Here is a 15,156-nt window from a genome sequence, read left to right on the forward strand (position 1 = left end):
TTGGCAATTCTTATGAAGTTAAATGGTTACAATAAAAATTATTGTGTGATGGCACAGAACTTGGAATCCATGACCACTTGGACCAAGACCAGTCGGACCAACTGTGTTGTTTTAATAAATTAACAATTGTGTTTGTTTTAATATGACTACTCGAACCAATAATAAAGTGTTGTTTTAATAAAATGATAATGGTGTTTATTTTAATATGACTACACGAACCAATAATAAAGTGGTATTTTTTCATCATTGTCAAAGAAAATCTGTTAACAAAACAACGATGAGTAGTGATTAATTCGCATGTATCTGTACTTACCCATGTTACAAGCCAATCAAATTGATGAAGCACATCAAAGAAAAACAATTAAATTGTTGATGTAATAAAGATGAATATTTGCTAATATGAACTTACCTGTTATGTATATACTCACCTATAAATTATTATTTATTTAATAATAAATAAATAACATATTGTCTGTATTTTATTTTTAAAATGAATAAGTCAGATCTTATAATATAATTTAATTGATCCGAGTGCTCCTTTGGGTTGGTCTGAGTAGCAAAGATAAATGTTGGTCCAAGTGATCTTACAATATAAATTGATTGGGTCAAGTGGTCTTTTGGTTTGGTCCGAGTAGTCTTTTGGGTTGGTCCAAGGGGTCTCTGTTTTGGTCCGACTGGTCTTTTTTTGGTCCGAGTGGTCTTTGGTCCGAGTTTCCGGATATCAGAACTTTTGAAAGTTTTAATGACTGTCCATGTTGTTGTTGTTTATTACAAATTTAGCATCCAATACATTATAATATAATATATTATGAACAGGTTGATTTAATTAAGTTATTTACATGTCAAGGCACAATATAAATGACTGTTCACTGATTAGGATATGTGACATCAAGGAGAAAAACATGTCTGATAATGGAGAACTACAACCACAAGGTAATCACAAAGATTAACTTTTTAATCACTCTTAGTCTTAATGAATTGATAAATAGTCAGACAAAGGAGAAGCGAGAGAGAGAGAAATGGGGTTTAACGTACACTCAACACAAACTGGATCATTACAGGACTAACACATGGTTCAATTTTATTTCAATAATTCGCTTGAGACTAGGGTCTATAGCAGTGGAGGAAACCGGAGAAAAACCACAAGGTTGGACAGGCGACCCAACTCCTTGTCACGTACAACCGGGGAATTGAAACCACACCAGATGACTCAATGACAGACCTTATGATACAGCGTGCACATGCTAATCATTCGACAATGCCAAAGGAGAAGCAACGACTTCTTTTTGGGAGTGGATTGATGAATAATCAAACAAAGTAATCAAGGCAGATTAAGAAGTTAATCAAAGTAGGGGTATAGACTGCATAACACGATAAATATGCTGAACACTTAATTATCTAATCAATCCAGCCTTTTATCAACGATAATCAAGATGAGTAGTAGTTATACACACAGTACAGTCAATATATTTTGGAATGTTGAATATTATTCACATCTTGAGATCCAATCGAGCATATTCCTGGTCAGACGTTTGGAAAATTGCTTAGGACATGTCTGGAATATATGGTTGAAGTAGCATCCCTGCTCCACACCCACAATTATTCAAGATATACATTTAGGGCACTTCCAATTTCTGCTTGTTCCCCTACCCCACCAAGCTATACAGACCCCAATAATAGAGTAACAGTATTACAAGTACTTTTCAGATATTTCCTTATCTTTCTAAATCTAAAACTGAACAATCTGGATTACATTAGTTTAAACCTACCAGATTTTCAGTTAAACAATCAGCAAATGTCTGTATATCTTCCTCTGTTGTACCTGAAACTATAATGCCAAAAATGCATATATTTAAAGTCTCTGAATGTCATTTGAGAGATTGTAATCCCCTGCAAACTACAATGTTGTGAAGGAATATCTGTACAAAAATGGTCAAATTCCGCTTAGTATTTACAGACATGAAAAAAAAAAATTGCAGTCTGCACTGGATATGGACAAAACGGACATAAACCAAATAGGTAATGTTTTTATCTAAATGTATATCACTGGACTCTTATTAAAGAACAAATATTTAATAGATCATTTTTGATTTTTTTTTATGGCTATTATGGCCAATGTTCAAATCTAGTCAAATTTAGGGAATTAGCTTACAGACCTTCCAGAGTACTGTCCTATAAATAGGCTAGGGACTAATGAGAGACACACTCAGCAATATAATAAACATCACAATGTATGTATATAAAAATATACCTATATTACTTACACTGAGCTGTTTCTAAAGGTGAATATCTGACACAAACACCTTCTTTATTAATATCTACAGCAGTAACTGGAACCTGTGGTACACTACACTGTAATGTGTCTACAAGCTAAAATAATACTTATATCAATATTAATGTCATCAACATATATAGAACATGGTCAATAAAACAAGCTCACCAGTGTCAGGTATATTTAAAATATTAAACATTTTGAACTGTTGAGAAATAACACTATGTATCAGTAATGGAGAATAAATTCACAATTCACATAAAATTGATGCTGTTCACAGTGTATATCAAAATGGTTAATAAAGGGTTAATCCTTAGGACAAACCAAATAATCCGAGCCAGTTTTTGACCTACAGTAAGTTTACAAGATTTAATTTTTAAATGACATGAGCAATATGTCTGCAACTATAATTTCCAATAAGTTTCCTCTTTATAAGCAACATCTAGACCATAATTTTATCTAAAAGTTTTGATCTGGTTGAATTGTATTGTACTGTTTAAAGTCCCATAAATTATAAGCCAACAGGGAGGCGGATGTCCGCCGCCGAAATCCCAAAATAAATAGATGACACATATTAATTAACAGTACATTTATTTTTTTCAAACATATCGAGCAATCAAACTATACACTAAGTTTCATCACTCTATATCAAATAAAATCAAGATTATCTTGTTCCAGAGCGTCGACCAATGAAATTGATTAGCTCTGCTTAGCTTCAGCTCGAAATGTTAATCATTGAACTCAGTCAAGGCATTCACCTAACGAACATCTACATCAAGTTTAAACATTCTACCTCAATTAAAAGCAGAGTTGTGTTCCAAAGTCTTGACCAATCAATTTGCTTATCGCTCCTTAGCCTAAGCAGAAAATTCTCACTATCGAACTTAGTCAAGGTAATGATATAATGAATCTATATTTGGAGTTTCATTGCTCTCACTTCATTATAACCAAAGTTATCGTGCCCCAAAGCACCAACCAATCAGATTGCTTATCTCTGCTTACCGTAAACATACAACGTTCATCATCAAACTCTTTAAGGCATTCACCTAATGAAAGCCTACACCAAGTTTGAACATTCTAGCTCAATTAGAATGAGAGTTAATGTGTTCCAACAACTCGACCAATCAAATTGCTTATCGCTCTGCTTACCCTGAGCAGAAAATGCTCATTATTGAACTTAGTCAAGGTATTGATGCAATGAAACTATACACCAAATTTCATCACTCTCACTTAATTAGAACAAAAGTTATCGTGTCCCAAAGCATCAACCAATCAAATTAAATATCTATGCTTATCTTCAAACTCCATCAAGGCATTGACCTAATAAACACATAACCCAAGTTTGAACATTTTAGCTCAATTAGAAGTTATGTTATTGTGTCCCAAAACAGACAGACAGACAGACGAACCCATTTTAATAGTCCCCTGCTTTCTTCGAAAGGCGGGGGACAATGAAATAAAATGGACTTTTCTGCACAGCTGGGCTAAAATATGGGTTAACGTCATGCAGTGTGCTATGGTATGAGGAAAATTTTGCCCCAAAAGAGCATTTTGTCCCTTAAGAGGAGGAACAAAAAGTCTACATTCATTTTCAGAGTGGGTGTGTAAATACAATAACCATTTGAAAGCCTCCTCCCGTCTGTCAATTATCAATCATTATGTTGCTTACCCATGTATTTAAGGCATTATAATAAGTAGAATTATCATCTGTTTGCTGATATTCTTTATTACCACTACTTGAATAAGATGCTACAATTGATCCTGAAAAATACATCATTAAACAGTTAATATTTACTAAGCAGCAAAAGAAACGTCAGGTTAGTATGTTACTCTGAATAGACGCATTGCATAGAACTTGCAAAATCTTTTTATTGTATATTTGTCACCACATCTCCAACTTTACCTGAGCAATAAGGCTCCTTCCCAAACACAGAATTGAACCCAGGAAATGTTCTCAAAAACGCAACCCGACTTATGAGATGGTAATGTGTTCTCCATGATTTATTTTCATGTAACTCATGCTGCAGGTGCTGTTCACCGGGACCAGCCCTATCAAATGCACCCTGCTACCTGGGGAAATCATTCACACTACTTCAGCAGCATGCCACGACTCACGACAGCTCAGAGGAACCGGGCGCTTGGAAGACTTGACGCTGGCCAAACTGCCCCAGCCGTTGCCAATCACTTCCAAGTCAATTTTCGGACCATCTACAGGCTTCAGCAACGCTTTTGGGCCACCAACATCACGGATGATTGCCCCCGAACTGGTAGACAAAGGGTTACACAAGCCGACAAGATCGCCATGTTGTGCGACAGCACGTGCAGAATCTCTTCACACAGGCATCTGAGACAGCATGTCAGACAGTGGGAACACATGGAAGACCCATCAGTACTGATACAGTGCGCCGACGTCTCACCAGAGAGAACATCTATTGAGGTAGACCTTACCGTGGACTGATCCTCACCCCTCGCCATCGACAGTTTGCCCAACAACACCAGAACTGGTGACACAGGCAATGGAGAACTGTTCTGTTCACAGATGAGAGTCGATATCACGTATCAACTGCAGATGGCAGGACTAGAATATGGCGTTGATGTGGCCAGTGTTATTCTGACCAATGTGTCATGGAAGTGATTTTTGCAAATTTGTATCAATGACAAAATATTTTGGATTAAACATCAAGAACAACTGCATTTTATACAGCAGCAACAAGGCTTTTAATATACATGAAGGACATGAAACATTTTCTTTCCACGCAGCACCAATCAGCAATCATATACACATCACATGACATTCAAATTCAAATTCAAATGTAATGTGAAATGTACGCCATTTTGAAATCACATGATTTTATGTGGCGGTAGCAATGACATATGTTAATATATATACGTCAGTGGATGGTAGTGTATTGTTTGAGCTAAAACATTTGTTCGTTTGCGGGACCATGTTATCGTCTGCTGGTACTTTATGTGGCGCTAGACTTATTGTTCGACTTTAAACATTTGTTCGTCTGCGGAACCAAGTTTTTTGTCTGCACTCAACAAAAACAAAAATATCTGTTAAGTGTTTTTGGTCGTGGAGATAAGTGTTCTATTGTCTGTGCTAAGCTTAAGGGAAATTTTGTCAAGACAGTAGTGTTTCCACCTACTCTTCATCGAATACCAACTGTTAAGAGTTCTTTTAAGTGCACACAAACAGATACATGGGACCTTCTTTTTGTCCCATCTGAATGATTAGACACTGTTCCATGCCAGACCTTCCACCCTGCACTACTGTCAAAGGGGTACCAGACTGAAAAATTGGTACCAACAGTATTGTAATTTCCTTTTTAATACTGTTTTATTATAATCCTATCATTTCCAAAAAGAACACAATTCATCTGAATTTCAATGACAAACATTTTCTTTCCCTTCAAAGAAATAAATTTCTTAAGATTATATTACCTGGACCACTTGCATCTTCTGCATATCTAAACACTACAGTGGGTGTAACAATTTCAAACACTAGCTGTAATAAATAATATAAAAGTGGAAATAAAAAAAGGTGTTTAACAAATTCCAACACTGTAACAAATAATTATGGAATTAGTCCATAGCATTTTGGTAGAACGATATCCCAGTACAGGAAGATTTTTTTTGTGTAATCTAGCATATTCAGATATAGATGTCTGCCGGAGACCCCCTTCTGGGTAAATATCCATCAAAAATCTGAAATATTAAATAACTTTGAGTTTCACACAATTCGGTCAAGAACTATTCATTAGAACTAGAATTATTCATTAAAATTAAAAAATATTAAAGAGTGCACATCTTTATAGCATAGAAATGACATTTATATTTTTAATTCTTGTATAATTAAAAGCAGACTTACCAATGCATTTATAGCTCTAGAGAAAATATCTCCTAATGATGTGACATCTTTCTGTTTATCTTTTTGTTCACGACTCTATAATAAAACAATTCAAATTTTTCTAAATGCAAAGTTCGATTGGTACTGTTTTTTTATTTATTAATGATTTAATTGATACTATAAACAGTTACTGTTAAATAAATTGGAAAAACAGCACAGCTCATGAGGTGACCAACTATCCTCCCTTTCAGAGCAATAACTTGGTTTTTACAATTATCTTCTTCAGTCCACTGTAAATATTTGAAGACAATTAATGCTACCGTATTCTTCAGGAAATTAGGCTCACATTTAAATGGTACCTTTTGTCACATTAATTTATAAGCATTTACAATTCCTTTTGGGCATTTAATTTCTTGCTTTACAGTATTGGCATTTTGTGATCAACTGCCAGTGCAGATTGATTCACTGAATATACTTACAATTTGTTTAATTGCTGTTAACTTATCTATATGTTCAAACATTTTTTTAGCCTAAAAATATAAAAACAAATTTTATGTATTTCCCCCTTTTGCTGTACATAAAAACAATTACTTTTAAAACATAAATCAAAAAAAATTTATTTATCAAAATTCCTGCGAGGCCAAGCAACTTTGATCTACTTGTAGATGACAAACAAATAAATACAAGAAATGGGCGTGGCTCTGCCCCTGGTGGTCGGGCATGCACCAAAAACAATAGGGATCATCCTTAGGGTATAAGGAATAATTATGTAAAGTTTCAAGATGATCACTTAGGAATTGCGGCTTGTAGGCGCCACACACACACATAGACTGGGGAGACAGCACACAGACATACAAAAAGAAGAGGGGCGTGGCTCTGCCCCTGGGGATTGGGCATACACCAAAAACAATAGGGATCATCCTTATGGAGAGAGAGAGAAATGGGGTTTACTGTTCACTCGACACAAACTAGGTCATTTCGGGACTAACATATGGTTTAATTTTATTTCAATAATTTGTTTGCGCGTAGGGGTCTTTAGCAGTTGGAAGAAACCAGAGGACCTGGAGAAAACCCATGAGGTTGGACAGGCAACCCTACTCCTTGTCACGTCAGGGGCGACGGCAATATACGTCCATATTTTTACAACATAACAGAAGCCCTGCTTTCACAATTAAACAATCTAGCAGGATACTGTCTCTTACAGAAAGAGGTAAAACAATACTTACTAGATGAGTTGAAGCTTTAATCTTACTAATAATACCATCATGGCCTAAACTTTGTAGGCATATCCAGATAGAAAGACAACTTAATTTTAATCTGGGATTAAAGGTATTTAATCCAGCTGCTAGAGCTAATGTTGGATCAGGTGTTTTATAAAGTGTCTATCATTTAACATTAAGGATTATAAAAATATAATGAAATGTATTATATACTACCATACATGGTGTACAAGATGTTAGTGTGTAAAACATATGTTAGGTTTGTCAAATATGTTCTAAGCAAAAACAAAATTTTATGTTTAAGATGGGCCTCTCGATTTAGCATTAGTGTGTACACTAGTGTCTAGTGTCTAAACTAGTTTGATACCAGTGTTAACACTGACGGAAAATAAAACAAGAGCATCGCTAACGCAGCAATATACGTCCACATTCCTGTTTTGTTTGATATGGTCCAGTTTGCATTGAGGGTCTGTGAAATAAAACTGGGTTGTAGGACTGCTATCAGTTTAACGTTTCGTTCACATTAACAGAACACAATTTTTATTTTAAAACAATCGATGTCTTTATTCTAAAAGCATGACGTTTAGAATAGGTATCCCCATTTCAAAAGGATCGGTTAAGAATTGCGGCCTGTAGGCAAAACACAAGACACACAAACATTAGGCGTGACTCTGTCCCAAGGGGTTGAGCATGCACCAAAAATAATAATAGAGGCCAGCCTTAGGATTAAGGAATAAGTGTAAAAACGTAGCCTTAGGCTATAAGGAATAAGTCTAAAAAAAATTTCAAGATGATCGATTAAGAAATGCGGTCTGCAAGTGACACACAGACATAAAAAAAGAAAATGGGCGTAGCTCTGCCCCTGGGGGTTGGGTATTCACCACAACTAATAGGGATGTTCCTTAGGATAGAAGGAATATGTATGCTAAGTTTCAAGGTGATACGATAAGAAATGCGATCTGTAGATGACAAACAAATAAATAAATATAAGGGATGGGCGTGGCTCTACCCCTGGTGGTCGGGCATGCACCAAAAACAATAGGGATCATACTTAGGGTATAAGCAATTCATATGAAAAATTTTCAAGACGATTGATTAAGAATTGTGGCCTGTAGGTGACACACAGACATAAAAAGAAAAGAAAATGGGCGCGGCTCTGCCCCTGGGGGTAAAAAAACAATAGGGGTCATCGTTAGGGTATAAGCAATTCATATGAAAAAATTTCAAGACAATTGATTAAGAATTGTGGTCTGTAGGCGACACACACACATAGAAAAAGAAAATGGGCGTGGCTTTGCCCCTGGGGGGTGGGCATGCACCCAAAACGATAGGGATGTTCCTGAGGGTACAAAGAATAAGTATGCAAAGTTTCAAGATGATACGTTAAGAAATGCGGCCTGTAGACGACAAACAAACAAATACAAAAATGGGCGTGGCTCTGCCCCGGGGAGGCGAGCATGCACTAAAAACAATAGGGATCATCCTTAGGGTATAAGGAATAAATATGTAAAGTTGATACGTTAAGAAATGCGGTCTGTAGATGACAAACAAATAAATAAATATAAGGAATGGGCGTGGCTCTGCCCCTGGGGGTCGGGCATGCACCAAAAACAATAGGGATCTTCCTTGGGGTATAAGGAATAAGTATACCAAGTTTGAAGAAAATCCAGTAAGAATTGCGCCCTGTAGGCGACACAAAGACACACGAAAAGAAAATGGGAAATGGGCGTGGCTCTGCCCCTGGGGGTTGGGCATGTACCCCAAACGATAGGGATGTTCCTTAGGGTACAAAGAATGTGTATGCAAGATTATAAGTTAAGAAATGTGGCCTGTAGACGACAAACAAACAAATACTAGAAATGGGCGTGGCTCTGCCCCTGGGGGTCGGGCATGCACCAAAAACAATAGGGATCTTCCTTGGGGTATAAGGAATAAGTATACCAAGTTTGAAGAAAATCCAGTAAGAATTGCGCCCTGTAGGCGACACAAAGACACACGAAAAGAAAATGGGCGTGGCTCTGCCCCTGGGGGTTGGGCATGCACCCCAAACGATAGGGATGTTCCTTAGGGTACAAAGAATGTGTATGCAAAGTTTCAAGATTATTAGTTAAGAAATGTGGCCTGTAGACGACAAACAAACAAATACTAGAAATGGGCGTGGCTCTGCCCCGGGGGGTCGGGCATGCACCAAAAACAATAGGGATCTTCCTTGGGGTATAAGGAATAAGTATACCAAGTTTGAAGAAAATCCATGAAGAATTGCGCCCTGTAGGCGAACCACAGACACACACACACACATACATACATACACACACACACACACACACACACACACACAGACAGGGGCGACGGCATAATACGTTCACATTATGAATGTGGACGTATAAAAAATCACCTATAACACTTACCTTCTTTAGATAACAGAACATCCATCACATGTTATAAGTATCATGTGGCTTTCTAATATTATACAATTGAAGATTAATGTTACGCAATACCTATTCAATATATCATATTAGGTCTTCTCGATACAAAATATTTATATTTACTACACTAAAAGGATACAGCAAATGGTAGAGCTGGAATACCCAACCAACGGCTTAAATCTACTGTCATACTGTCTCCTGATTTTGCGGATTGAACAGATGAGGGCACTGAAAACATCATTAATGTGGCTAGGTTGTTTCTGAAAAAAGACAGAAATATTGACAAGATTAAAAATACACCATTGAAAATTACACATTTATGGGTTCTTAACAAATGTGGTTTTAATACTTTTAACAAATGCAAAGAACAACCCTTTTACTTTTGCAGTTTATGGCTGGACAGAACATTTGTGGTTGATGTTTATTTATATGTAGTTTTTAAAAATTTGTGGTGGGTGGTGCACAAAAGGGTCTTTAATATTTGTTTTGCTACATTTGTATTTTTGGGGATGGTTCCAAACGTCCATATTAAATGGACACATACAATGAAGGCGATTACTTTCATCTGCATAAACATGTACAACCTGGTTAAATTAAAATATGCACCCTTTTGTACTGTCTCAGTTTTACATCTACAGGTAGCTACAGAACAAAAATGATAAAAAAACCTAATTTCTATTATACAGAAGAACAGAAAAGATAGGTTGCCAGGCAAATGAAACATACACCCACAGCAGCTAAATCGTCTGGCAGTAATTATTCAAAATCGCTGGAAATGAATAGACTTCTTCGTCTCATGACCTTAAACACGGTGTATCAATTTAAAGTCAATCGGATATTAACTTTAGCCTCTAAAGCGTCCACAAGAATTTTCAAAGTGATCAAGGGCCATAACTCTGGCAGTAATTATCGGATATCGCTGAAAATCAATAGGATTTTTTGGTCTCATGACCTTAAACACTGTGTATAAATTTAAATTCAATTGAATATTAACTTTAGCCTCAAAAGTGTCCACAAGAGTTTTTGAAGTGATCAAGGAGCATAACTCTGACAGTAATTATCGGAAATCGCTAAAAAATCAATAGGCTTCTTCGTCTCACGACCTTAAACACTTTGTACAAATTTAAAGTCAATCGGACATTAACTTTAGCCTTTAGACCATCTGCAAGATTTTTTGAAGTGATTATTGGAAATCGCTGAAAAAGAATAGGCTTCTTTGTCTCATGATCTTAAACACTGTGTATAAATTTAAAGTCAATTGGATGTTAACTTTGGCCCCTAGAGCGTCCATAAGCGATTGTGGACGCCGGACCGACAGACGGACGGGGGTGACGACAATATACGACCACATTTCAATATGGGCGTATAAGAAGTACACTTACCCTTCTACATGTAGCCAGATAGAATTTGTTTTACATATTTCTTGTAAACGTTGTAGGTTATCCACTTGTCCTACTTGAGGTGTACCTGAGAATTATCAACATATAATCTACATTTTCTGCATACACATTTCAAATTGAAGGTACATTATAACTTGGACATTTTAAGTGTTTCGAAGACATAAATAAATCAAGGACTGGTTTATAGTACACAACGAATTGTAGTCAGTGGAAAAATTAAAAATTTAAACATGCTGTCAGACAATGAAATTTAGGCCCAATATTAGTTCTGGTGTCAGAGCTACTTTGGCTACATTAGAATACAGCGTTGAGTGAAAAAAATGAAATGAAATGGGTTCAAGATCCTACTTTTTTGTACTCACTATACAGTGTGCTATGAGGGAAATTTGCCCGTATAGCTACACTAGTATATGCTACTCTTATTTCGAAGGGTTATTTTACGCGCATGGCAAAGTGTACACAGAACCTTGGTTTTTTTTGTCCAATCAGAATAACTAGACGCTGTTCCTTGTCAGATGAAATATTGAAAATTCAGATACTTTTTGCTAAATAATTTAAATAACTGACCTGCATAGCCTATAACTAAGGTTGGCTTTTTAGCTGCTGAAATATCATCTTGAATGAGCTTTTCTAACATTGAAACATCCTGAATAATATTAGTTTATAGTTATGAAACATTTTTTGTGCTAAATTTTTGACGAAAAACATTGAGAAATAATATCTTTCAATAAAAAATGAAATGTTATCATGAAAAATAGAGAGAGAGAGAGAGAGAGAGAGAGAGAAATGGGGTTTAACGTCCACTCGACACAAACTAGGTCATTTCGGGACTAACATATGGTTTAATTTTATTTCAATAATTTGCTTGCGCGTAGGGGTCTTTAGCAGTGGGAGGAAACCGGAGAACCCGGAGAAAACCCACGAGGTTGGACAGGCGACCCTACTCCTTGTCACGTACAACCAGGGATTCGAAACCACACAGGGCTGTCGGTAATTTTTCACAGTTGATTAGCTGCACTGCTAATCAAAAAGTCCAATTTTGCCAAATTTGATTAGCAAATTTAAAAATTGATTAGCAGTTTTTCAGTTTGAACATAAAACACCTAAATAACAAGATATTACTTTAGTTCATAACAAATATGATTAGATTCCATTCTTACTATTCTTAGATTTTTTTAGCACTGCCACAAGTACTTGTGACAGTTTGTGAATGTGATGTAGACATTTAGTTAGGTCTTATGTCTGAAGCCAATTCTTAACAGTGACTTCCGAAGCCCCAATCATTTTAATTGTTATTTTTTGTAACGTTAGAAATCTTCGTTAGAAAACAATTTCGTCTGCTTTTTATCGTGTATTGCTACTTTTGTTAAATCGGGCGCACTTCGATTAACTAGACACACGCGATATTTTACGGGAATTTTTACTTTGATTTATCATTTTACAATACGTTAACATATATTTATTTTTTTATATTTTATTTACAATACATGGGGGATACACTGGATTTATTTCTTTCAAAATGAATATGATATAATTACTTGATGTCTCGCAACGTGAGTGGTACTACCTGATTCCCTATTTCCGGTTTAATAGTCCTTATTCATAGAGTTATGTCCCTGTATTATATAGTACCGTATAATGAATTGTGTCTGGGTAGTTCGAGTAGAAAATGTCACTCGGAGAATTCAGTTTTGTTTATAAAATTTTATTCAACATTTTATACACATTGAAAGTGTTGAAAAAGCCTTCTAGTCTTCAAATGCGGATTATCCTTGTGTCAATATCCAAAATGACAGGCATATTAATGATTCGCAGTTACTGCGAATCAAAAGCTTTAGAGTTTAATTTTTGATTAGCAACGGACAAAATATGTATCGCAAATTGCGCTGCGATACTGGTTATCGGCAGCCCTGAAACCACACCAGTTGACTCAATGACAGGCCTTATGATATAGCACGCACATGCTAACCATTCGACCATCCAACTCCCCCTTTCAATAAAAAAGAAATCTTTCTAAAATAAATATTTTTTAAAACAAAGGTTTGAGTCTTTATAAAATTGCATTTCTATATTGGCCCTAAGGACTCCTAGCCCTATTTTATTAACAAATATAAAGTTATAATTAAATCAAAACTGCATTAAATATTTGAAAATAGCTCAATTTTTACCCTGTAAACTACCCTGCTCTGCCTCTAGATTATGGATATTCTTTATATAGACGACAAATTAAATGCTTAAACCTACAGACAAATGGACAGGTGCCAAATATGAACAAAATGAAATGAAATGAAATGGGGTTTAACGTCCTACTGTTCTGCTCCTAACCTGGGTTAATGAAGACGGGCATACGCCATACAGTGTGCTATGAGGGAAATTTTGCCCTGACAGCGGCAATACGGTCTACTCTTAAATCGTATTCCAACTGCCAAGGGGTTTTTTACGTGCACGCCAATGTGTACACGGGACCTCGGTTTTCCGTCCCATCCGAACGACTAGACAGCCTTCCTTGTCAGGCCCTCCGTCTTGCATCACTGACAAGGGGAAACCATGCCGGAAAATCGGGATGAACTTTCTCGGCCAATGCAGGTATCGAACACCTGACCTCCAGGCTAGCGTGCCAGCGTCTTACACACTTAGCCACCGTGATCCCCAAATATGAACAAGGTTGGGATGTTAGCTTCACATAAGTTAAGAATATGAATGCCTAAACATTAAAATGTTTTAATCAATAGAATCTCCTTTAATAAATGTAAGATGATTCTCTAATGTTTTACAAAATTATACTTCACTATAAAAGAATGCATATTCTTAAATCATCAGATGTTCCTATCCATAAGTGGAATATCTCTCAAAGTATTACTGAAACTATTAACCAGCAGCTGCCAGACAGATACGCCCACATTTTGCAAAAGATGGATAGAGAACAAGCTAAACAAAAAGAGATTTTTCGTACAATCAAGGGCCATAATTCAGGAGGTTACGATCTGTTATGCACAAATATTGACAGGAACCAAGATATTTGTGATATAATGTTATATTTCAAGTTTCATCAAAATCGGGTCTACATTGTGTCCTCTAGAGGGTATACCATATATTTACACTATTTGCGTACGAGGGGCGGCCATTTGGTACGGCAGTTTTGGTCCAATTTTCACAAACTTTGATCTCAACCATCATTAGGGTGTAACTGTGATATATTCAAACGTTTTTTCAATCGTATAAAAATTGTGATCTCTAAAGGAACCACAGGCTAAAAATATAAATCAAGTGCCATAATTCAGGAAGTTATAATCCGATATGCACAAATATCGAAAGGAACCAAGATCTTTGAGTTATAAACATGAATTTCAAGTTTCATCAAAATCAGATCAAAATTGTGGCTTCTAGAGGGTCCACAACCTTGATATACCATATATTTACACTATTTGCGTAGGAGGGGCAGCCATTTTGTACGGCAGTTTTGATCTAATTTTCCTGAGATTCAAATTCAACCATCATAAGGGTGTAACGGTGATATATTCAAACATTTTTTTTTTAAATCAGATAAAAATTGTGACTTTTAGAGGAGCTAAAAACATGATTTTTCGTACAATCAAGGGCCATAATTCAGTAAATTACGATCCGATATGCGAGAATATCGAAAGGAACCAAGATCTTTGAGTTATAAACAGGAATTTAAAGTTTCATCAAAATCAGATCAAAATTGTGGCTTCTAGAGGGTCCACAAACTTGATATACCATACATTTACACAATTTGCGTACAAGGGTCAGACATTTTGTCTGGCAGTTTTGGTTCAATTTTCACGAAATTCAAACTCAGCCATCATAAGGGTGAAACAGTGATATATCTATTTTTAAATCGGATAAAAATTGTTACCAGAGGGACAACAAGCTAAGAATGTGATGTTTCGTACAATCAAGGGACTTAATTCCGTAAGTGATGATCCGATATGAGCGAATATCGAAAAGAAACAAGATCTTTTGGTTA

The 15,156-nt window shown here is 36.1% G+C and overlaps 1 protein-coding gene across 1 annotated transcript in view; it reads right to left on the bottom strand.

Moving 5' to 3' along the window:
- The window catches only part of LOC126811168 (putative pyridoxal-dependent decarboxylase domain-containing protein 2), a 63,236-nt gene that overhangs the window by 35,692 nt on the left and 12,388 nt on the right, over positions 1-15,156 (bottom strand). Inside the window, exons 8-17 of the mRNA XM_050536692.2 lie at positions 11,736-11,814; positions 11,151-11,235; positions 9,908-10,028; positions 7,349-7,504; positions 6,602-6,652; positions 6,144-6,218; positions 5,717-5,780; positions 3,942-4,033; positions 2,265-2,370; positions 1,770-1,828 (exon numbers count right to left, since the gene is read on the bottom strand). Of these exons, the coding sequence (XP_050392649.2) occupies positions 1,770-1,828; positions 2,265-2,370; positions 3,942-4,033; positions 5,717-5,780; positions 6,144-6,218; positions 6,602-6,652; positions 7,349-7,504; positions 9,908-10,028; positions 11,151-11,235; positions 11,736-11,814 (888 nt within the window). The remainder of the gene's footprint in view (positions 1-1,769; positions 1,829-2,264; positions 2,371-3,941; positions 4,034-5,716; positions 5,781-6,143; positions 6,219-6,601; positions 6,653-7,348; positions 7,505-9,907; positions 10,029-11,150; positions 11,236-11,735; positions 11,815-15,156) is intronic.

Source organism: Patella vulgata, chromosome 2 (genome assembly GCF_932274485.2).
Source record: "Patella vulgata chromosome 2, xgPatVulg1.2, whole genome shotgun sequence".
NCBI classification, from domain to species: Eukaryota; Metazoa; Mollusca; class Gastropoda; family Patellidae; genus Patella; species Patella vulgata.